The 21,920-nt window shown below is 39.5% G+C and overlaps 4 protein-coding genes across 7 annotated transcripts in view; 3 read left to right on the forward strand and 1 right to left on the reverse strand.

Moving 5' to 3' along the window:
* Positions 1 to 21,920, forward strand: part of LOC132142826 (myoglobin-like) — a 108,978-nt gene that overhangs the window by 60,210 nt on the left and 26,848 nt on the right. The window lies entirely within an intron of this gene.
* Positions 214 to 3,767, forward strand: LOC132142818 (galectin-related protein). Its single transcript, XM_059552978.1, has 5 exons — positions 214 to 369; positions 1,520 to 1,594; positions 1,675 to 1,763; positions 2,009 to 2,171; positions 2,845 to 3,767. The coding sequence occupies exons 1-5, from the start codon at positions 337 to 339 to the stop codon at positions 2,986 to 2,988; spliced, it is 504 nt and encodes a 167-aa protein (XP_059408961.1). The 5' UTR covers positions 214 to 336; the 3' UTR covers positions 2,989 to 3,767.
* On the forward strand, positions 5,634 to 14,426 carry LOC132142820 (aftiphilin-like). Of its 4 annotated transcripts, none has more exons than XM_059552980.1 (10): positions 5,634 to 5,859; positions 8,548 to 10,098; positions 10,817 to 10,971; positions 11,090 to 11,216; positions 11,338 to 11,394; positions 11,516 to 11,638; positions 12,153 to 12,213; positions 12,535 to 12,618; positions 12,777 to 12,900; positions 13,881 to 14,426. In XM_059552980.1, the coding sequence occupies exons 2-10, from the start codon at positions 8,584 to 8,586 to the stop codon at positions 14,026 to 14,028; spliced, it is 2,394 nt and encodes a 797-aa protein (XP_059408963.1). In that variant the 5' UTR covers positions 5,634 to 5,859; positions 8,548 to 8,583; the 3' UTR covers positions 14,029 to 14,426. The 4 variants fall into 4 exon arrangements, with proteins under 4 accessions (XP_059408963.1, XP_059408965.1, XP_059408964.1 ...); XM_059552981.1 differs by having other exon boundaries at positions 5,635 to 5,859; positions 13,884 to 14,426; XM_059552982.1 differs by lacking the exon at positions 12,535 to 12,618.
* On the reverse strand, positions 15,424 to 18,287 carry LOC132142821 (SERTA domain-containing protein 2-like). The gene is made up of 2 exons (XM_059552984.1): positions 18,134 to 18,287; positions 15,424 to 16,596 (listed from the first exon to the last, which is right to left on the reverse strand). Exon 2 carries the CDS (start codon positions 16,583 to 16,585, stop codon positions 15,707 to 15,709), a length of 879 nt encoding a protein of 292 aa, XP_059408967.1. The 5' UTR covers positions 16,586 to 16,596; positions 18,134 to 18,287; the 3' UTR covers positions 15,424 to 15,706.

The raw sequence follows: 21,920 nt of genomic DNA on the forward strand, positions 1-21,920 counted from the left end.
TAACATTATATTTTAAAAGTGGCTTCAAACACTATATCATGTTTTAAATTTATAGAAATTTTTAAAAAAAAAATAAAATTCTTCTCAGTCCCAGGGCGATAAACACATATTAAAGTCATTAGAGCTGATTAAAATTTAAGACGAGCGCTCGGATTAACGTCCTGCCACGTCACAATGCAAAACCTGCTGGGCGCGCGCTGATTGGACGGACGCTTCTCTCTGTGTCTCTGCTGGCTGCTGGAAGTAATACACGCGAGCCGAGCGGATCAGTGTCCCGACTCCGTACCGAACCGAACCCGAAGCCGAGCGCTCTTCTCGGGCTTCCTGGAGTGGAAGATGGCGGATCTGAGCGCAGTTCGACAGGAACTTGTGAGTATTTTCATTCTGGGGACTGGAAGCCGTGTGTCCTGCTTCACACACGGAAACAAGTTTGTCAGCAGTGCGAACTAGATTAGAGAATACGAACATATTGATGTTTTGAAGAAATGGCATACCAAAAAATAACAGCCATCATTTACTTACCGTCGTGTCTTTCCAATCCAAACATGTATAAACCTACTGACACCTGTGATACACAAAGATGATGTTTAGGAGAAGGTTAACACTTGTTTTACAATGGAAGTGAATGAGGACCGGAGCTGTCAAACTCCAAAGTAGTGTGTACGACTGAAGCGACACAGGAACAAATTTAGTCCATAAACAGTTTGTTTTCAGTTATAGCAAATGTCTTTGGTTCTTGGATGTCTTTATATTTACCTGACTTTAAATATGCATAAGCGTGCTGAGATTTGAGAGCACAGATTTTTCAATGATCAATGATTCAGAGTCAAAAGACTTGGGATATAGTTAATATGGGGTACTGTTAGGATATTTTTTATGGTGCTTTTTGCCCTCTGGGGGCTTGATAGCTCCAGTCTCCATTCACTGTCATTATATGTCCTTCCAAACCTGTATAAATGTACTGTATAAAAAGAGATGTTTAGGACGCTTCTCTTCTCTTATAACGGAAGTGAATGGGGAGTGGAGCTGTCAAGCTCCAAGCATGAGCAAAAAAGTAGTGCATACAACTGATGTGCTATTTTGTCTTTTAAAGCCACACAATAATTTTGTGTGAGGATAAAAATCTGTTGCATAAACACAAGTTTGTTTTCAGTTGTCATTGGTCCTTAAATGTCTTGAGAATCTCCGGCCAACTGGACAAAGTTTCCAGCAGCATGGATGTATTTTTAATGAACAACGATTTAATTTCAGAAGACTGTGAAAGAAGTTCATATGGGGTACTTTTGCAATATTGTTTTGGTGCTTTTCGTCCTTTGGGGGCTTGACCGCTCTAGACCCAAAATCAGCTTGGATATTGTGCATCTGTATGTTCTCTGAATCATTACTGCTCAGATGGATATTTGTATGTGATCCATTGTTTCCACCTGTGCTGCGTATCATATCAATATGTGTAATTTGCATGTTTTTTGCACAAACGGCCACCTCTTCACTTCCTGGTTGTGCTTTATCCACACTTCAGAGAAACAGAAATCTGAGCAGTTCTTTCGGGGAGCCTCCGTGTACGTCATCGCAAAAAGAAGAGCAACAGAAACTGGTAATGACCTGACGGCCGTGGTTTAGTTTGTATGTGCGTGTGGTTTTGTCTCACGTCTCTTTCTGTGCTGTGTGTGTCAGGCTGTGCCGTTCTGCGGCGGCATCCGGGGAGGAATGAGGCCAGGGAAGAAAATCACCATCATGGGCGTCATGAACGCAGATCCGGACAGGTAGCTCACACACACACACACACGTGCTGGACACACCCTCAGAGACACGGCTGTCCTGTGCTTCATCATATCTGGATAACTTGACCGATCAAAGCTTCTAGCTAGTTAAAGAATGAGGTTTGACAGAAAAGCTTCAGATAGAATCACAGCGTCTAGACAATGACCTCCTGTACACTGTTGTTGTGGCTCATTCAGTTGCTAATTTAAGCTCAGTGTTGGATGTTTCTGTTCTCTCTCTCGGGCAGTTTTGACATCAGTCTGACATGCGGCTGCGGGGACGTCGCCCTGGATATGTGCGTACAGTTCGAAGACCGGGAGATTCTGCGAAACGCCTGCGTTTCTGATAGCTGGGGTGAGGAGGAGAGGTCAATACCCTACTTCCCCTTCATCGCAGAGCAGCCTTTCAGGGTCAGTGTCATCATCACCATCATCTGAACTACAAGATGATTTTCTAACGCTTAGTTTTATGATCAAAGCTCTTTAGTTTCAAAACATTTAACGCAATGCATTACACTGATGATTAAACCTTCCTCAAAAGCCTGATGAACGTTTTTGATACTGGTTTGGGGGTCGTTTTTACAATCACACTGTAGATAGAGTGACTTGTAAATATTCAACAAGTGAACAGGCAAAATAAACGTTTATTAGACATCATAACAGGAACTTGAACATGCAATTTGAAGTTGTAGCTGAATTAATGAGCTGAGTCTCCTGTTCTAGTGATGTTTGTTTTCTCTGGGGAAGTCGTGGCCTAGTGGTTAGAGGGTTTAACTCCTAACTCTAGGGTTGTTGGTTCGAGTCTCGGGCCGTCAATACCACGACTGAGGTGCCATTGAGCAAGGCACTGAACCCCCAACTGCTCCTTGGGTGCAACAGTATAAATGATGCCCACTGCTCTGGGTGTGTGTGTGTGTGTGTGTTCACTGCTGTGTGTGTGTGTGTGTGTGTGTGTGTGTTTGTTTACTGCTGTGTGTGTGCAATTTGGATGGGTTAAATGCAGAGCACGAATTCTGAGTGTGGGTCACCATACTTGGCTGAATGTATGACGCTTTCACTTTCACTCTGTGTTGTTGTTGTTCAGGTTGAGATCCACTGTGAGCACTCACGCTTCCGTGTGCTGGTGGACGGCCATCAGCTCTTTGACTTCTACCACCGCGTGACGCCGCTGACGGCCATCGACACCATCCAGATCAGCGGCGGTCTGACCATCACCAAGCTGAACTGACCTCTGCGGCGTCACATGAGAGCAGCTTCACCACCACCCATCCGTTCTGAGCATTAAAGACTGTGTGTGACACTGCTTCTGAATCATCCACAACTGATGAAGTCAACGTGAAACTGCATTTATATTACAGCTATAATGAGGTATTTATTTTTATTCGCTGAAGCATTTTTAGCAGAAGTCAATATGAAACACCATTTGCAACCAATTTATTTTGTTTTTTGAGTGCAACAGGATATTAAAATAGAAAAAACATAGGGTGGGGTTGATTTTCTTCCATTAGGATAAATAACTATGTGGCTGTTAATAGAATATATTAAGTGACATATTTTTGTAGTCCAACCAATAAGTTTGCATCATCCTAGTCCTTTGACTTAAACCCAATAGGATTTTTCCACTGGCTTTTGAATTATTGGAGAAAATATGCTCTGTGACCTGCAAAAGTTTATGAATTTTGACATTACCATCACTAAGATTCATACAGGTCTTTCAGTCTTTATTTAAAAAAATCTTCCACAAAAGTTTGAGTTTGAATAGTTAACACAATGCGGCTGTGAAAGTGACCAGTGAGTAGATGAGTTACCTTGATGACATTTGAAGTCCCTGACTGACTTTGTAGCCCACTGAGCCACTTGTTAGCAACCGCATTAAAACCTGAAAATATCCTGAGCTTCTGTTCAACACAGACCTTATTTTAGGCATTTAAACAAAAACCCATTCAAAAACCATATTAAAACATTGACTTCAGGACAATGGAACCTAATGAGCCAACGGAAATGAACAAAAATACATCATCCCTGCAGCACTCTAGAAAGAGACAGGGGTGTTTCAGAGATATGAGACAAAATATTTAACATACCAATAAGTCAATCACTATAAGACCAAGAAAGCAAAAACAGTCTGTTTGGATTTCATGTTGACTTTATGGTGTTAAAGAGGAAATGAAAGAAATGTAAGATGAACGTTGCCATCAGTAGTGATAAAACTGAGTTCAGATGCAGAAGCGTAACTAACAACAGAGCACTTGAGAGCGTTAATAACTATTTATGAATGTACTGCCTAATTTTAACCTTGTAACTCTCCAGTTAATGTGTTAATTTATTTCCTAAATATGCGTTTATAAACTAAACATGGTGATTTGAGAGTTACATTTGTTTTACAGCAATAGTGATCTTTCCATTGTAATTCCATTGTTAAGCACTTAAACATATTTAAAAGCAATGCATTTTATGATTAGTTGTGTTAACGAGATGATGTGATGAACCGCTGATGATGTGAACTTTATTTAGGTGTTTTGTTACTTGAGACCAACATAAAATCAGGGAGAAAATCATTGCATTCCAGGGCTTTGTGTATTTATTGTCTCTGAGCACACAGAGTGTTTTTAATGTACACACATTGTTCCTACTTAATAAAGACTCCTAATTATTGATATTGTATTGTCAGTGATGATGATGATGATGATGGGTGGTTGCAGCAGGGCCGGACACATTATTGATCACTATTGATTTTTGGTATATACAGAGAGATATTTCAAACATGCAAGTGAATGGTGTGATGCATTCCTGTTACTTGAAACTTTCTCATCCATTCTGGATAGTTTTAATTTTAGTACTTGTGGAAGAGTCTTGTCTTCCTGCATATCGTGCTGTTAATGTCTTGCCTTCGGTTTTCCTGTTGGCTTTCTTATCTCTGCTCTGCTTCCTGATGATTACGTCTATCATAGTAGAGCTGTTTTCTAATTGTACTTTATGTTACAGAGACAGCATTAGATGGTAATGCTGTGGTACTTGCTAAGCCTCTACTTGATTTGGGCCAGCAAGCCAAAACTGAACAAAAAATGGGTTAGATAATAAATATATATATATATATATATATAACACCACAGTTCTATAGCAAGTATAAAAAGACTATTTAAGCTTAATTCAACTTAGTTAATATTTATATTTTTTTACAGTGTAAATTGGGTGTTTAGACAGTGTATAATAAAAATATTTTTAAAAGTAGATTCAAAACAATAAATAAAGAGATTACTTAAAAAATAAATAGTAGAATGAAATTTTATTAAAATAAAATAATGAGTAGAATGGATTGTTGGAAACAAATACCTCTCTTAAGAAATAGATTAAAAAAATTGATGTCAAAGTGACATTAAAATAAACAAATAAATTATACATATGGAAGAGTAAAGTACTATGCTGAGTAGAAAAAAAAACTTCATGTATTTTAATAGAGACTAGCTATTTTCCAGATTAAACTAAATTTTATAATGTTATCCTTTCACTGTAAAAATTGGGTCTTTAGGCAAAATAAAATAAAATTAAAATGAATGAATGAATAAATAAATTGGATTAATTAATTTAATATGAATTAAAAATAATAAATTACTCAGTAACTTATTAAACCAAATAAAAAAATCATATTTAAAAAATGTCATTGAATAAATAAATAAATAAATAAATAATAGAACAGAACAGGACGGTACTATGTGAGTAGAAAAAAATTATCCAAATGATGTTTTACACATATTTCTAATATTTTTTCACAGTAGATAGACATTGCGTCTTTGTGAATAAAAACACATAGCAGTCTTTCTGCTCACATGAGGATGATCAGATCTGAGGGCTGGTTTAGTTCAGTTGGCCTCACCCAATCAACACGAGACGCCAGAAGTGCCACACCGGCGCATGATGCATGCTGGGTAATAATCAGAACCGAGCAGGATCCGCTCCTCGTACACACACCGACAGACTGACAGCGAGAGCGGGATCTCACCGGCTCCGTGCCGCTGTGTCCGCGACATGCTCCAGATGCTCGCCGCCGGTGCGCGGGATGCGCTCGTGAGGATGCGACACATCACCCCGGTCTCGTGAGGTGAGACGAGGACGACTATTGCTAATGTTAGCCTGCTAGCATCGCCCGTGTTAATCAATGGGCTCTGATGCTACACTGAGCTCGGATGCTAACAGACCGAGTCTGCTCTTCTGGATCACTCGTGAAACAATAACACGACTCTTATGTCAACTTCATGTCATTGTTTAGACCGAAGCAGCTCATTTTGACTGGTTTAAACAGCGTGTTTTATGCTGTCAGGTGTTATTACACTGCTGTGCTCAGGCTAACGGCTAGCAGCTAGCCGTGATGTAAACATCCCCAAACCCGATTTGATTTTGTCCGAGTGACTAAATGTCAGTAATTCAGTTTAATCCAAATTTAATCTAGGATTAGCATAGTTTAGGCTAAACTAATGTCGTCGTCAGGTTTATATAGTTATAATGAGTAGATTTATCAGTTTATGTGCTGAAGGCCTGGTGTTTCTCAACAGCTGTGATGTTACAGTAAGTTAACGAATTTAATAACACATTTAATAACTTCACTTACTGAACATAGCATTTAAGTTAAGAAACAATGCTGGTTTTGTACCTCAGATGAGTTATATTACTACTAACAGTCTTGATATGACTAATATGAATGTTTAGTCATAATTATAAATATATGTACATGTGAAGTGTATCCTCCTCATAAGAAAATAAGTGTCACTGTCAATCTGATTACATGCATGTGGATTTTTAATTCACAATAACATAAACTAGAGGAGTAAAATGAGTAAATTGGTCATTTGTTAATCCTTTCTGATAGTAAAGTTGTTTTGTGTTTGTGCTAGATGATAGAAATCTTAGTTAAATGGTTTGTTAAAATGATCTAAACGTAAATTGTAGTTTAGCACAATTAACTTTGTTTTAATTTTCCTGTTTTTGAACGTATCAGTTTCATAATGATCAAAAGAACACTCAGTTATGGTTATTTATATCAGTTATTTATATCCCTTTTAAAAGGTCTTATCCTTATAGGAAAATTGAGCATTACTGTCAATTAATACTGTTAATTGTGTATTGCTTGACATTTTTAATTCACAATAAAAATAAATCCGTAAATAATTAATTTGGAAATCAGTTTATGACTTCTGATAGCAAAATAGTTTTGTATTTGTGCTGTAAGATTTCAGTAAGATGTGGGTCACATAAGCAGTGTGAAGGTAAATTGTGTTTTTTTTTCAAAGATCTTCCTGTTTTCAGACGTGTCTCTGTCATTGTTTGCCCCTGCTTTGAGCAAACATCGCTGCCGAAGCTCCCAGCACCATACAATAGACCGTTTAAAAGCCCTGCTTTATTTGTCTATCCTTTGTGAATTAATGCATTCAGTCAGTGTCTGAATTCTTGTGGTTTATTCCTGGCGATGACTTTTTCCCGATTTATCTGGTTTCCCTGCTGCGCTTAAGTCACCGCTTCTCTCTTTAGCACTTAATTAGCGTCTGATTTGAAGGCAGTTTGTCTGGTTTTTACTCTTGTGATTTGATTTGAGTTAGATAACAAGAACCTGTTCCTCTAATAGGCCCTTGAGCACTATCGTGATGAGCGCTGCTAACAGAGGACGACTGTTCAGTGGTATTGCAATGGTGGTGATCAGGGGTTTGTGAAAAGGAAATAAGCATCCATCTGATTCATTCATGTCAAGATTAGATTTATTAAAGTTTCCTCAAAAGCTGCATGATGTAAGGTACTGAAGCACAAATGGTGGGATGATTTACTCGCTAGTTTAATATTTAGGGTTAAAAGCATTGACACTCATGTAGAGCAATAGTAAAAGTGTTGCTTGCCTTAGCAAATGCGAGTAATTAGATGCAAGACGATGCTGATGTAGGAAAACGAGGCTTAAGTTCACTAAAGAGGATGCATGAGTGATTGCAGCGACTCCGTGCTGTTCGCACTGTTGCGATCAAAACATGCAGCGTTGCAGAAGAGCTGATTTCCTGTTTCTGTGTCAAATAATTTCCAAACGATCATTTGCATTTACATCTAATTACAGTTTTGGACTAATCCTGAGGGCATGGTGACACTTTAATTACATTAGTAGTAGCTGTCCAACAGTCTCAATCTGTTACATGCAATGTAGGGCTGCACGATTTGGGGGGAAAATCTATTTGTAATTTATCTGATCATTTTAAAATGTGATTTAAGTCTGTCTTAATTCATGTTAAACAATCAAGCTTTTATATTGGCAGAAAAACACCGGGAGCTTTTTTTTTTTAAGCTATTTCGTTGATAGTCATTCTCATTCTCAAGTTTGAAAAGATGATTATTGCATGTTGCATTTGTAAATTGTAAGCAACACAGTTAGTGTGGAGCAGCATTTACTGTAAACCAAGCCGCTCCGAGACACGGAAAACACCCAGTCGTGACCTGCTCTCGTGTAAATGAACACAGTGCCACACTTCACACCGAAACATGCAGCACATTTTACCATATTTACAATAATCGCACAAAGCCATGTTGCCATTTCGGTTTTATTGTGCACACATCACATTTCCTCTGCCTGGAAAAGAACGATCAAACAATCACAAACCTAGTTTTTGTAAAATCCTTGCCAGTGTCTACTTGTAAAATATTGATCCATAAGATTAGATTAATAAAGACCATGAGAATGTTTTACCTTCTGATTGTACTTAAATGATTTGTTAGTAATTTTCATGATGCTAATCTGAAGTACATTGTTTTGCCTCAGGTGTGAGCTCTCGGCTGTGTTTCTGCTCAATGCCCCATGGAGCCTGACGTGATACGCATGTACTCCTCCTCTCCACCCCCGATGGAGGACGGCATAGAGGAAGAGGACGGCGAATTCAGCGACTTCACCGGCGTCCCAAACAGCACCAGCTTCTCTGAGTTCGACACGCCCACCACGTTCAACCAGTCTCAGGCTTTGAACGCCACCTCGCCGCCGGAGCTGCTGAGCAACGGAAGGATCGTGGGATTGTCCGCTCAACCTGCAGGGTCTACGAAAGCTAATGGCGTGACCCCTGGCTCTGGCCAGACCTGCACGCCCAATGGCAGAGCGGTTAGCGTAGAGGAACTCAAAAAGTTCACAGAGCACCAAGCTCGCATCACATGCCTGGAGTTCGCAACAGGGTCTCGGACTGACAGTGATGCCATTGACTGCAATGGCACCGCTGAAGTGCTCACGAACGGGTTTGCGATATTAGACCAAGGTGGAAGCCCGGCCACACCACACAAACCCAACGAATTTGATGCCAGTACAGATGATTTTGCAGATTTCTCTGCTTTTTCAAATGCTGAACACAACCAGCCTTCAGATACAGACTTGGACGATTTGAATCAAGGGTACAGACCACCACATAATGATGTTAGCGACAACGTTGAAGTGCAAGGAGCTAGTTTAGGAGACGATAGTGGGGACTCAGGAATCACAAGATTTGGATTCCCTTTGGAAAACTCTGAAAGTCTCAGCAACGGTGACTGGGGTTTCCATGAAGTCTCGGATTTAGATCAAAGGGAGTTAGACGCTGATACTACTGAAGTCGTTAGCACAGTGCAACCGCTAGCCCTTAATGATGTAACTTTTAGTGAAACTGGTGATAACAGGGTGTCGCCCGACTCTGAGGATAAATCTAGTGGTGAACAATCAGATGAGAAAGGCTCAGAGACTGAGACTTTAGAAACGGAGACAGAGACTTCCTTTGGTCGGCCACTATCGACAGATGCGCTTGAAGAATTCGGTGACTTTAGCACGACGGGGTCTGTACCCTCGCCTCCGCTTCAGGAGGAGACGGCCACTCCGGCCGACCACAGCCAGCTGGCTGAGGACGACGATGAGGATTTTGGAGATTTTGGTGACTTTGGAGATGCCAGCTCGTTTAGCGCGACTGGATTTGCTGATTTTGACCAGCAGGGGGTCTCTCAGACTGAACTGGCTCCGAGTGCCCCAGTGGAACCCAAAGACGATGAATTTGCCGATTTTGACACATCAAAAGAACCTAACAAAATAGCTTTGGCAGGTGAAGAGGCAACGGTGTTTGCGGACTTTCCTGGAAGTGACAGTTTTGCGGATTTCAGCTCTGCACAGGTGGGCGATGGCGGTGATAACGAAGGATGGCAGGCTTTCTCTGAGCCGGATCAGAGCCAGAATGGAGGGCAATCGTGGGCAACGTTCGAGCAGGAACAGGATGCAGCAGGTATTGAAAAGAGCGGAGATGACTGGCACGAGAGCCAGCCAGCTACAGCACCCCCTACTGCTGCGGAGGAGCGGAAAAGTTCAACGGTAGATCTGATTCCTTAAAATACCTGTTTTATAGTTTATATTTACTGTTTTTACTTTGCCCCATTCTGGTCTTCATTTTGTTGTCCTAAACAGTGAAAGTGGCACGGACATCTACAGCAAATTAAATCAGATTGAGGAATGTACCCAGACTGGATGATTAGTTATTGATAAGTTATTAGGTCTAAACAGAGCATATGCTAAAGCAGCAACACACCATTTCTTACTCTAACAAGCATCAAGGCTGTTTGCACCAACACTTATATGTAATAAAATTACACCTTCATAGTTTTTTAAAAGTCTCTTTTGTTTACAAAGGCTGCACTTATTTGACTAAAAATACGTTAAAAACTAATATATTTTGAAATATTATTACAGTTTTAAACAACTATGGTCTATTTGGATATATTATCAAATGTTATTTGTTGCTTTGATCAAAGCTGTATTTTCAGCATCATTACTCCGGCCTTCAGTGTCACATGATCTTCAGAAATCATTCTAATATACTGATTTGCTGCTTAATAAACATTTGTTATTATTATCAATACTGAAAACAGTTGTGCTGAAGAATATTTTTGTGGAAACTGTGATGCATGTCTTTTCAGAATTATTTAATGAATAGAAATTTCAAAAGAAAAGCATTTATTTGAAACCGAAATCTTTTGTAACATTTTAGATGTCTTTTTTTACTGAGCAGCACCATTTTCTTCTCTCTTTCTAGTCTGCACTGGTCAGCCGTTTGGAGATGATTTTCCAGGCCAGTTTCGAGCTGGTTCTCGCTCCTCGGGTGGAGGAAGAGGTGTCCACGCTCAACACCTTCCTCAAACCTCCTGACACATCCCAACAGGAAGATGCTGACAAAGGGACAACCAATGGGTGAGGAGCTACAGGTTTATTTGCTTATCGCTGCCGGGGGCCAGATACCTCTATTAAGTCATCTTGGTTGTTCTGTGGTCAATGAAGCGCTCTCTGTCTCATCCTGTGGGTTTTGTAGGGCACTGCAGGACGTGTGGCAGCAGCTGCAGGATGTTCATAATGCATTCGGCCTCCGGTACCAGTGGGGCGGCTCTCGCACCAATAAAGCACTGCTCTGCTCGCTTGGTATCGACACCAGAAACATCGTGAGTTTGGTTTCGGGAAAACATGGAATTCTGTCAAGTCATGTATATAAGAAACTTGAGTTCTTCCTGAAATTTTAACTGATTTCTCTCCTCTTCTGTTTTTGTCTCTTTTTCTCCTCAGCTGTTCACGGGCCATAAAAAGCAGCCTGTAATTGTGCCAATGTATGCTGCCAGTCTGGTGAGTGAAGCCCAGCTTTAGGAGAACTGTGTGTTTGAATGATGGACGCTTGTTTATTTTAGACGTCCTCTAGAGTTCATGTGTGTTTAATCAATCATCTTGGACAACTGTTGGTCTGCAGGGGATGCTGGAACCCACGAAAGACCCGGTGAAGCCCGTCTCAGCCGCTGAAATGATCGCCTCAATAGCACAATCTCCTTCAGTCACCACGGAGCTGAACACCTGTCCACCTGACACAGCCCAGGTGAGCGTCTTCAGTAACCTTCACCTGGTAAAATACTACACTCATCACACAACTGTATTTATAACATTGGGTATGTAGTATATGTAACTTTATATGCATATGTACAGCATACTTAAAGATATATATAGTATATAGCAAATCTTTGCTTGACTGTTTATATCGTCACAGATTGAAACTATATTATTGCCAGCTCTTTTTATAAAGATTTAAATATATAAATATATTTATATAAATTTTAACCTTAGCGAGACCACATGAAATCTACATATGCAAATTAAATGAAATTTTATACATGTAATAATTGGGAAAAATAAAAACATGAACGATGGGTAAAAATAGACTATGATGGTCATTTAACATGCCAGCCTGACAAAGCGATTGAGAATTATTTTTGTCTTTTTGTGAAAGTTAGCTGATGCGAAAAACATCAGAACTTTATCTTTAGAACAGTTTTCTATATAAAGGTTGTTATTTTGCATCACTTATGTCACCCGGTCTCTTGTTCTGTCGTCAGGAGTCTCTTCCTCCCGTTCAGTTTGACTGGAGCAGCAGTGGCCTTACAAACCCTCTGGATGGTAAGACGATCGATCGTTTCTCTCACTCTGAGGGAGGAACATCACCGAGACTTATGGAGGAACAAGCTGTTCTCATCTCGAATATATGGAAATGTGCCTTGTGTCTTAAAAACGAAACGCTTGATTAACAGTTGCACAGGATCTGTCTCCATGTTCATGTACTCTTCGTGCTTCTCACTAACAGAAACCAGCACTAACCCAGTCACATAGTTTCATCACTAATCCAGATCTGAACATAAGTCAACTTCTGCTTTCCTGATCTCTTTCTCTCTTTCCGTAACCCTTCTCTTCTCTCCTCTTTCACCATCCCTCGTTCTGAAGCGAGTGGAGGCTCGTCTCTGCTCAACCTCGATTTTTTCGGCCCTGTGGACGAGTCGCCCTCCGGCACGGCCACCTCCATACCAGGTTTGCTGAAGCATTTCTAGTTTATCACCACAGCTGTCTGGGTGTTCTTGATTTCTGCTCTATTTGCATCTATATCTTTAACCGTCCATTCACACGAACGTTGTTACATACGCTGGCGTATCACAAGAGAGTGCTGATATGCTTGTGAATGTGTGCAGGTGTGGACCCGGAGCTGTACGAGTTGACCCAGGTGAAGCTGGACGTCAGCGGGGGCGGCAGTAGAGTCGTGGATGCGTTCGCTCGCCTCATGTCCACCGTGGAGAAGACCAGCACCTCCACCAGGTCAGTGAGCCACCAGGAGAAGACACACCACAGTTCGTGATGAGTTCAGAACAGCAGGGTTTCTGGAGGCTGACAAAGGCTTGATGTTTCTGTTTGAAAGCTTTATTAGTACATATCTACCTCTCTAGGTGCCACTCATACTGTTTGTTTGTTAAATTGATGATTGGCCTCTAGTTATTACCCTTGGAAAAACACGCTTATTTTGCATTTTTGATCCAACTTTCCGAAGTCTGATCAAATACTAAGTCAAGAAAGAGATGATGTAAACTGTGGTAGATACTGATTTAGGATGCTTTGTCATTAAATAAGTGCAAAAACAACGCCAGAAAGTCATTATGCAGAAAAGCTGTTCTGAAGTCATCTGTCTGATGTTTTTCAAATCTGTTTTGTTTGACTGATCGCTGAGATCTGATCTGTCTAATATCTGCTCTGATCTCTCGGATCTGTTTGATTTTCATGTCTCTCTTTCTCTGGTCTTTGTTGATTCTGTGTGATCTCATTCTCTCAGATCTGTCTGATCTCTTGTTCTGGTCTGTTTAATATCTGATCTGATCTCGGTTTTCTTTGATCTGTATGATTTCTTGTTTTGCTCCGATGTCTCTCCTTCTCTGGTCTTTCAGACTGTTCTGTTTGATCTCTTTCTCTGATCTGTCTGATCTATGATATGTCTGCTCTGATCTCTCGCTCTATTCTGTCTGATATATTTTTCTGATTGATGTCAGTTCTGTCGGATCTCTTTCTCTGATCTGATATGACTACTATTCTCTGATCTCTTGTTTATTCTGTCGGATCTCTTTCTCTGATCTGTCTGATCTCTTGTTCTGGTCTTTTTCTCAGATCTATCTGATCTCTGTTCGGTCTCATCTCTTGTTCTGATCTCTCGCTCTATTCTGTCTGATCTCTTGTGATCCGTCTGATCTCTCTCTACAGGGTCTGATCTGTTTTAGATGTGTCTCTGTGACATGATCTCTCTCTCTCAGCAGAAAGCCTGTGCAGAAGGAGGAGAATCTGAGTGAAGAGGCTCAGCGAGTGATCTCCGGTCTGCCGGATCTGTCGTTCATGCAGGCTAAAGTCCTCATGTTCCCCTCCACGCTGACTCCTCTCCTCCCCTCCTCTTCACCCGACTGACGCGTTCTTCTCCTCCGTGACGTCTCACCTCTCATTCTGTGTATCGCTTTCTGAATCTCACCATACTGACAGTTATGATTTTAATCTCAGACTTTCGGTTTCCTAGCTCCTGTTTGTCATTTTGCCAGGCATTTTTAAGTTCTAATACATTGTCCTGCGTACAAGAGAGTGGATGAAATAATCATCTTATGATCAAACGCTGTAGAGGAGAAAAGACTAGATCATTTTAATTGTTAGAATGACAGTAGGAAGAGTTTGTGTTTATCTGTATATAATCAGGGATGATTTCCTTTCGAGTATTCATCACAACTAAGTTAGTGTGTGTGTGTGTGTGTGTGTGTGTGTGAGAGAGAAAGAGGCACTTTTCAGGTTGTTTTTATGAAACACTGGCTTAAACATCCTTCAATGGCACAACTGAATGATCTGATTTGTATTGATATATAAATGCGTAGTTATATCGACTTGAAACCAAACCGTCTGCAGAATATTCTTTCAACTTTGCATAACAAAGGCTTTAGTTTTTAATCGTTTTGGCTATTACATTACAATCAATATTGTTATACTTGTAGGTTTTAGGTTATTTGATTTCGCACACGTGTTAGTTAACACTTTATCTTTTTGTTATGCAGATAGTTTGACAATTAACTCTTTCCACACTGACTGTAGATGAGTCTATAGTAACTACATCTTTAGCTGCTCATTTTTTTCGTTTTTTTTTAATAAGTTGAAACCACTGGATTCGGACTATAATGTAGTGAAGGAATTATTGAGTGATTAACTTGAATATTTACATAAATAGGTGTATCGAGAATAAGGGACCAATATCTGCTGTATCCTTTAGTTCATTTCTCTGTTATCATTGTGTTTTTGGTCATGCTGTATCTGTGTTTTATTTAATCGGATAAATCTTAAGCGACTCTGGAGGACGTCTGCCGTCACTGTTGTCCTGTACGCCAGGATGCATGATGGGAAGTGTTCCCCAGAAATGAGTTTTCTCATCTTTTGGTTCTTTTTTTGTTTCTTCTCCCAGTTGTGTCCCTGTTTATTCTGTCTCCTGGAGGATTTTGCACATTGTAAAGATATACAGAAGAACTGCTTACATAGTTAACTGTGGCTTCAGACTGTTTACAGTCAAACTATGGAACATGTACAAATTGTTATGGGAAAATTCCTATGGAAAACTCATAATGATGAATGATATCTCTAAAGAGCCTGTACAGAGGTCAATCGCGCATGCCTGGGTTCTTTGAAAAAACAAACAAACAAAAAAAAAACGAGTGTGTAAATTTTCTTTAAGTGTACACAAGAAATTAAAATAATTTAAGAGAAAATGCTTTTTTGGTGTGAAATCACGTTACTGTCTTCATGTCTGTTTTTAATTAATCTGTTTTAAAAGAACAAACTAAAAGCAATTTTATCTTGTTTATTTATTTATTAAAAACATTTAAATACTAAAATAACGTAATTCATATGTAATTTCCACAGGAGAAAATAGTATTCTATAACATTATAAAATTGCTGCAATATATTACATTTATATCATACATCCTTTGTTACTGTATCAGAATAAATATACGAACATATGCATATCATCTTTTCCACCGTAACCCTTTTTGAAACCATAAACATTTGTCAAAATTGACCATAATATTAAATACTAATTTAAACATGCATCAAATTATGACCCGACCAAAACCTCCATGATGTGATCCAGTTCGCTCAGATCCAGTTTGAAAGTCTGATTAGAGGAAAGACCTGATTGGCTCGTCCCGCCGTTACTGTAACCAGTGAGCGTCTTTACGAGGTCGTCCGTTACCATGGAAAAAACCTTTGACGAGCCCGAGCTCGCGCTCAGGGATGAACCGCAGGGAATGTTGTCGAACAGCAAGCTGTCTATTTCCGTGAACAGGAAATCGTCCAATGAGAAGTCAGTGAGAAGCGAGGGGGTGTGGCCAAACACTGAAAGGGCGGAGTCAGAGAGAGATGACACTGAGTCTGTACCGCTGTTCATTTCAGAAAGACCGGGGTCTGTTTGTCTGGGGTTTGGGTCTGACGTGAGCGAGCGGCCCGTCTCTGTAGTAAATAAAGTGGTTATTCCCACAGTTGGGCACAGATCTTCAATTTCAGCCAGTGCTGAGGTGAAGCTGTCTTTAATAACAGAGGATGATGGGGGTTGCTGTCTTGAAGTGGGCGGAGACAGACAGAGAAGCAGATGTCTGTCCTCCTCCAACCGTGACACGGGCGTCAAACTGCTCTCACTATGGGACTCCACCGGGCGTTCCCGACACCCGTCAACAACACCCAGTGGAGACCCGGGTACAGGGCCGTCCTCGCCTCTCAGCTCGTCCTGGATGTGCCGGAGCGTGTTGGTGATGAGCACCCTGCGGGCCAGGCCGGGGTCTGAGTGTCCCGGATGGCTGTGCAGCTTCAGCAGCGAGAGGTTGAGCACGGTCTGCCGCTGGAGCCAGTAGCAGGTGGGTGACGCTTCCCGAGGGCAGCTCATCACGTCGTGCTCTTCCTCCTGCTCCAGCTTCCGTTTCAGGCCTTTCCCCAACATATAGTGTAGATCTGAGAGAGAGAGACACACACAATGATGAAGCTAAGGGTGTGTGTGCATCCAACAAATACATATTTGAATATTTGACATTTCTAATTTAAGACATTTTAAAACATATTTTTATATCGTGTATATTTTAATTTTTATTTCATATCTGTAATAACGTTTTAAATATTTAATTAAAAATAAAAAGTTTTAAAGATTTTAACATTAATATCTTAAGTTTGGTTTTTATTTTATTTGAAATGTTTTTAAATGATTGATTTACATTTTAAATGATTAAATCGAATTATTATTGTTAACTATTAAGTATTTCAAAGCTATCTGTAAATGTAATAAATAAAATCAACCGTAATACAATGACAATATTTATTTAAATGCATATTTTAAAGTGTTTTCTATAACAACGTTTAAAATATTGTATATATGTAATTGTCAGCTATTAATAAATTATTACTAACATTTAATATTATCTTAATTTGAATAAATCACCATATTTATTTAAACATTTTACTTCAAAAGGTATATTTTTTGTTTTATTCTAAATGCTTATATTCTAAAATAAATGTATTACATATTTTAATATAAACACTATCCTTAATTGATTCTTTTAAAGGACTAGCTCCTCTTAGATAAAAAGCAGAGGAGACAAAATAACAGTGAAATAACAGTACTTTCCACTTTGAGTCAACTTCCATCAAAGACAGACGATCAGTCCGCATTGACAGCTCATGACTACACACATGACTGTCTTCTCTCTAAACTCTGTGATTACTGTAAATCAGAGCACTCGCAGTGTTGCCTAACTTCTTCTCTTCAACCACTGGTTAGTGGTTATGGGTGACAGTCTGTACCACTGACCCAACTACATCTACAACAGCCAGAGCTGGGATACATGCACAATAGCTCACAGGAAACTTTAAGAAATTAGGATGAGTTGTATAACTATGGTATAATACAGTATTTAATGCCTTAAGTGTGATATAATTAGTATAATTCGTTTGCATTTGACTACTCTGAGCAAATGTGCAGAAATGAACCAAGCATGACTCTAGAAAGTCTTTGCATTATTTTGGCATCTGTGGATTTTTACGCAAAACCATTATATCATAACAGTTAAAAGGTTTAGATGAGGTCTGAGCTGAAGCCGTGACATTTAGCGCTGCACGCCCACATTATTTCAGCTCAAAGTGAAACTTCAGCTGACTTACAGTAAAATGAAAGCTAGGGCTCCTCAAAGCTGAATGCAGACTGATAGTATTAACCCGTTCTTGACCGTCAGTAGTAACGTTATCTACCGCAGGTTCGACATTCACCGGGTTCAGCTCAACTTTATTGTAGTTTAGTAGCTTTTACATGTTTGACTTTAATACATTTAAGACAAAACGACACATCTGAGACGCTCAGTTGGCTACAACACACTTCCAATACACTAAACAAATACGCCTAATTTAACACGCATACAGTGAGACAAACGTTTTTAACGTTAAGTCACTTTCTATCATAGCGACTCCGCTGATTAACGTGAAGAGTAGTTCATGAACTCACCGCATGCAGGTCAAACGAGGGTTTCGAGCTGCTCATCGGACTCGTATCTCGTTCACCGTTCCGCTCGGCTCGCGCGACTCTAACGTTACCGTGTGAAAAACGCGTTTGAAGCGGACGGACGACAGTGCTCCGCCTTCAACAGAAACCCGCAAGCAGAGTCTTCGAGAGTGACGTAAGCCTCGCAGATGTCGACTCGTGAACGATTCCTTTGTTTGAACCGATTCGTTTGAATGATTCATTCCACCCGATTCGCGACACGAAGTGATGCTCTAAATGTAGTAAAAATTGGAATAAACAACTATAAACTATGTAATTTATTAGCCTGCTTACAGGCTTTTATGGTTGCCAATAAACGTCGCTACCTGACGCAAATAAATGTAAATACTTGATAACACTGTCAACACTCCACAATATTTTTGTTAACGACAATTTTACATAAATGTAACATAAAAAATTGAGGCTGTTAGTACCAAATAGCAGTTTCTGTTAAAAAAAAAAAAAACAAACACCTCGCTTAAACCAACATGTATTAAAGGGTTCATTGAAATGAAATGCCCGAGTGAGTCGATTCACAATAATGAATCGGCGATTCACAATAATGAATCGGCCTTCGCAACGTCTCTCTCTCTCTCTCTCTCTCTCTCTCTCTCTCTCTCCCTCCCTCCCTCTCTCCCTCCCTCTCTCCCTCCCTCTCTCCCTCCCTCCCTCCCTCTCTCCCTCCCTCTCTCCCTCTCTCTCTCTCTCTCTCTCTCTCTCCCTCCCTCCCTCTCTCTCTCTCTCTCTCTCTCTCTCTCTCCCTCCCTCCCTCCCTCTCTCCCTCCCTCTCTCTCTCTCTCTCTCTCCCTCCCTCCCTCTCTCTCTCTCTCTCTCTCTCTCTCTCTCTCTCTCTCTTTCTCTCTCTCTCTCTCAAATATGTGAAGCATTCACGGCACGACCTCTCGAGGAAAAATAAGGCAAAGTAGATTCCGTGTCACCCTTATTCTTATGAAACTGAAGCATATGTGCGCATTTCTCACAGACAGCAGAGATCAGATGGAGATGAATTCAGTTTTAGAGGAGATCTCAGATCTGTCTCCAGTCAGGAGTCAGAGATCTCAACATGAACCTGAACATTTCTCCGCATTCATTTTATACAAACTCTCAATGGATAATTTCTTATATTTGTCCAGAGGAACTCAGGAGGTTTTAATGCAAAATTAACATGATGAATATATGCATATATTTTTTTAATATTGAGTTCCCAATTAAGTTTTTTTTCTACTGCACTATGTATTATTTATTTTCTTATTAAAATCTAATGTAATTATTTATTATAAACTATTAATTTATTTTAATCTTATATTATACATTTTTAATCAACTTATATTATTTATTCTTTATTTTAATCTTTTTAATTTAAATACATTTATTAATATATTTTTCAAAATTGATAATTTATTATGGTTTAATTTATTTTAATCAAATTAATTATTTTATTATTGCTGTTATTATTATTATTCCATATATTTTTATATTTTTTTCCCCCTAAACATTTCTATGGACCCCAGTTTGAAGGCACCTATTCTAGAAAATGCACATGAGACAAAGTTGATATTTAAATAAATTATAATTTTTAAATCTCCTAAAGACCAAAATCTGAGCAATACAATGTTCAGTTCCAGGACAGCTTATTTAAAACCAGACAAATCTCCACTAGCAGTCTAATAACCAGGTAGACGTTCAGTTTACACCCTTGCAAAAAAGATCTTTGTGTGTCAAAATGTTCAGAAATATTTTCACACGATGCACATGCTGACATCTGTGCACATCATCTCTTGCATTTCACTACATACAATCCAGATGGCCTGAACAAGAGGAGTGAGATAAAGCAGCAGTCAATCAGAGCAGCTTGGAATCATCACACACACACACACACACACACACACGTCTGCTTCAAAACCACATCAGACACACACAAAGAAAGTCACTCAACCTTTCGGGCCGTCTCAGTAAACAGATGCACGAACATATGAGAGTAATCTAGAATGAGTGTCAGCATAAAAAGACAGAAAACCCCCAGATTTACACTAAAGACACCTCCAGAGAGCCGGAGATCAGGGACCAGAAAGAAAGCACACTAGAAAGTTCTGCACAATTCAGTGATGATTACACCATTAACTCTGTGTAACTGTTTACTTGATGTCATTATGACGAGATTACCCGTGTTTGTATGTGAAGTCTGTCGTTCTCACATTGTGCTCAGTTCTTCCCCAGCCCTCCTCAAACAGCAGCTGCTGCACTCGGCTCCTCCCACCAGACCCCGACCCTTCGTCTCCCAGCATCCCCACACGCGCTCCTCATTGTCCTTGACCCTGACCTCTGCAGCACAGCTGCCTCTCTCTGCAGGAGCGTGTAAGTGTGCAGATGGCAGACTTCAGGTCAGGCCCTGCACGCCTGAGGTCTCATCTTCATTGTCCTGCAAGCTTTCTCAATTCTTTCATTTTACGCAAGAAGGGAAAATACTTGGATGCAAAAGTTTGGAGTCAATATGATTTTGTAACCATTTCCTGATATAAGTCTCTTCTGCTCAAGGAACTAGTAAAGCAATGCATTTCTTTACAAGAAAATATTGCTAATTTGAGTTAATAATATAGTTCATTTTCCAAATAGGTAATGCAATTACTTTGTTTTGTCAAAAGTAAATCGGGAGCAATGTGAGAAATCGGGAGTGAGATGCAGAGCTTATTCATTTCACTCCTGGTGTGAAAGGGACTTTAGAGTTGCCAAAAATATAACTTTTGGGTTTTTCTTTTTAAAAATAAAATCGGCAAGCCCAGCTTAGGTGACAAAAATTAAAACTAAAGTAATGTAATAAAAAGTAAATGCAATTTACTGTCACTTTTGATAAATTCAAAGCATCCTTGCTGGATAAAAGTATTAATTTCAAAAACAAAACCCCCTCCAATCTTTTGAGCATTAGCGCGTGTCAGTAGTAGATGTGAGTCTCATGAGAAGATGTGAACTCGTGGTGACTCAACATCTCCAGCAGTCTGAACACATGACGCCACCCGCTGGAAACAACGAGAGAAATCTGCTGCAGACTGCTCTCATGCACACAAATGAACACATGAAACACTCCAGTTAAAACCCTTTTTATTAAACTTCTCCATCATAGTTTATTTAAACATTGTGTGATGTAAAAGAAATCAAAAATTCAGCATTTTCTCGCTGAACACAAAGGAGTTACATAAACAATGTTGCTTTCATTATCGTGATGTCATCTTCTGTTTATCTGGGATTTATTATATCGACACATTTATAGATGATCTGCTGTAGCTCCTGTTACAGTGACACTGCTGTTGTGCTGTCAGTAAACCAACACAGAGTCGACAATACAGGATATGATGGAAGCCTGCTTCCACCACAGAATAAAACAATTAAAAAGATCGGTTTGACTTCTTAATCTCACAATTCACTTTTTTTTTTATTGTAAATAAAGTTGTAAAAAGGGCAATTCTGTTTTTTATTGTTTTCACCAAGGAATAATAATAATTAAAAAATTAATAAAAGGTCATTATTACATTTAATCTTGCAATTGAGTTTTTCTCTTGCATTCCTGACTTTCTCAGAATTTCCTCATAAATTGCAAGAAGAAAAAGGAGTTAAAAAATCAAAACTGTGAGATAAAAAGTTGCACTGACCTTTTTATTTCTATTTTCTGTGCGCAAAACAAGCTTCCATATTATATACATAATGTGTAAGCATCAAAACTAATTAAGAGAAATAACCAATAATATTGACATTTAGA

This window comes from Carassius carassius, chromosome 6 (assembly GCF_963082965.1).
Source record: "Carassius carassius chromosome 6, fCarCar2.1, whole genome shotgun sequence".
NCBI lineage: Eukaryota > Metazoa > Chordata > Actinopteri > Cypriniformes > Cyprinidae > Carassius > Carassius carassius.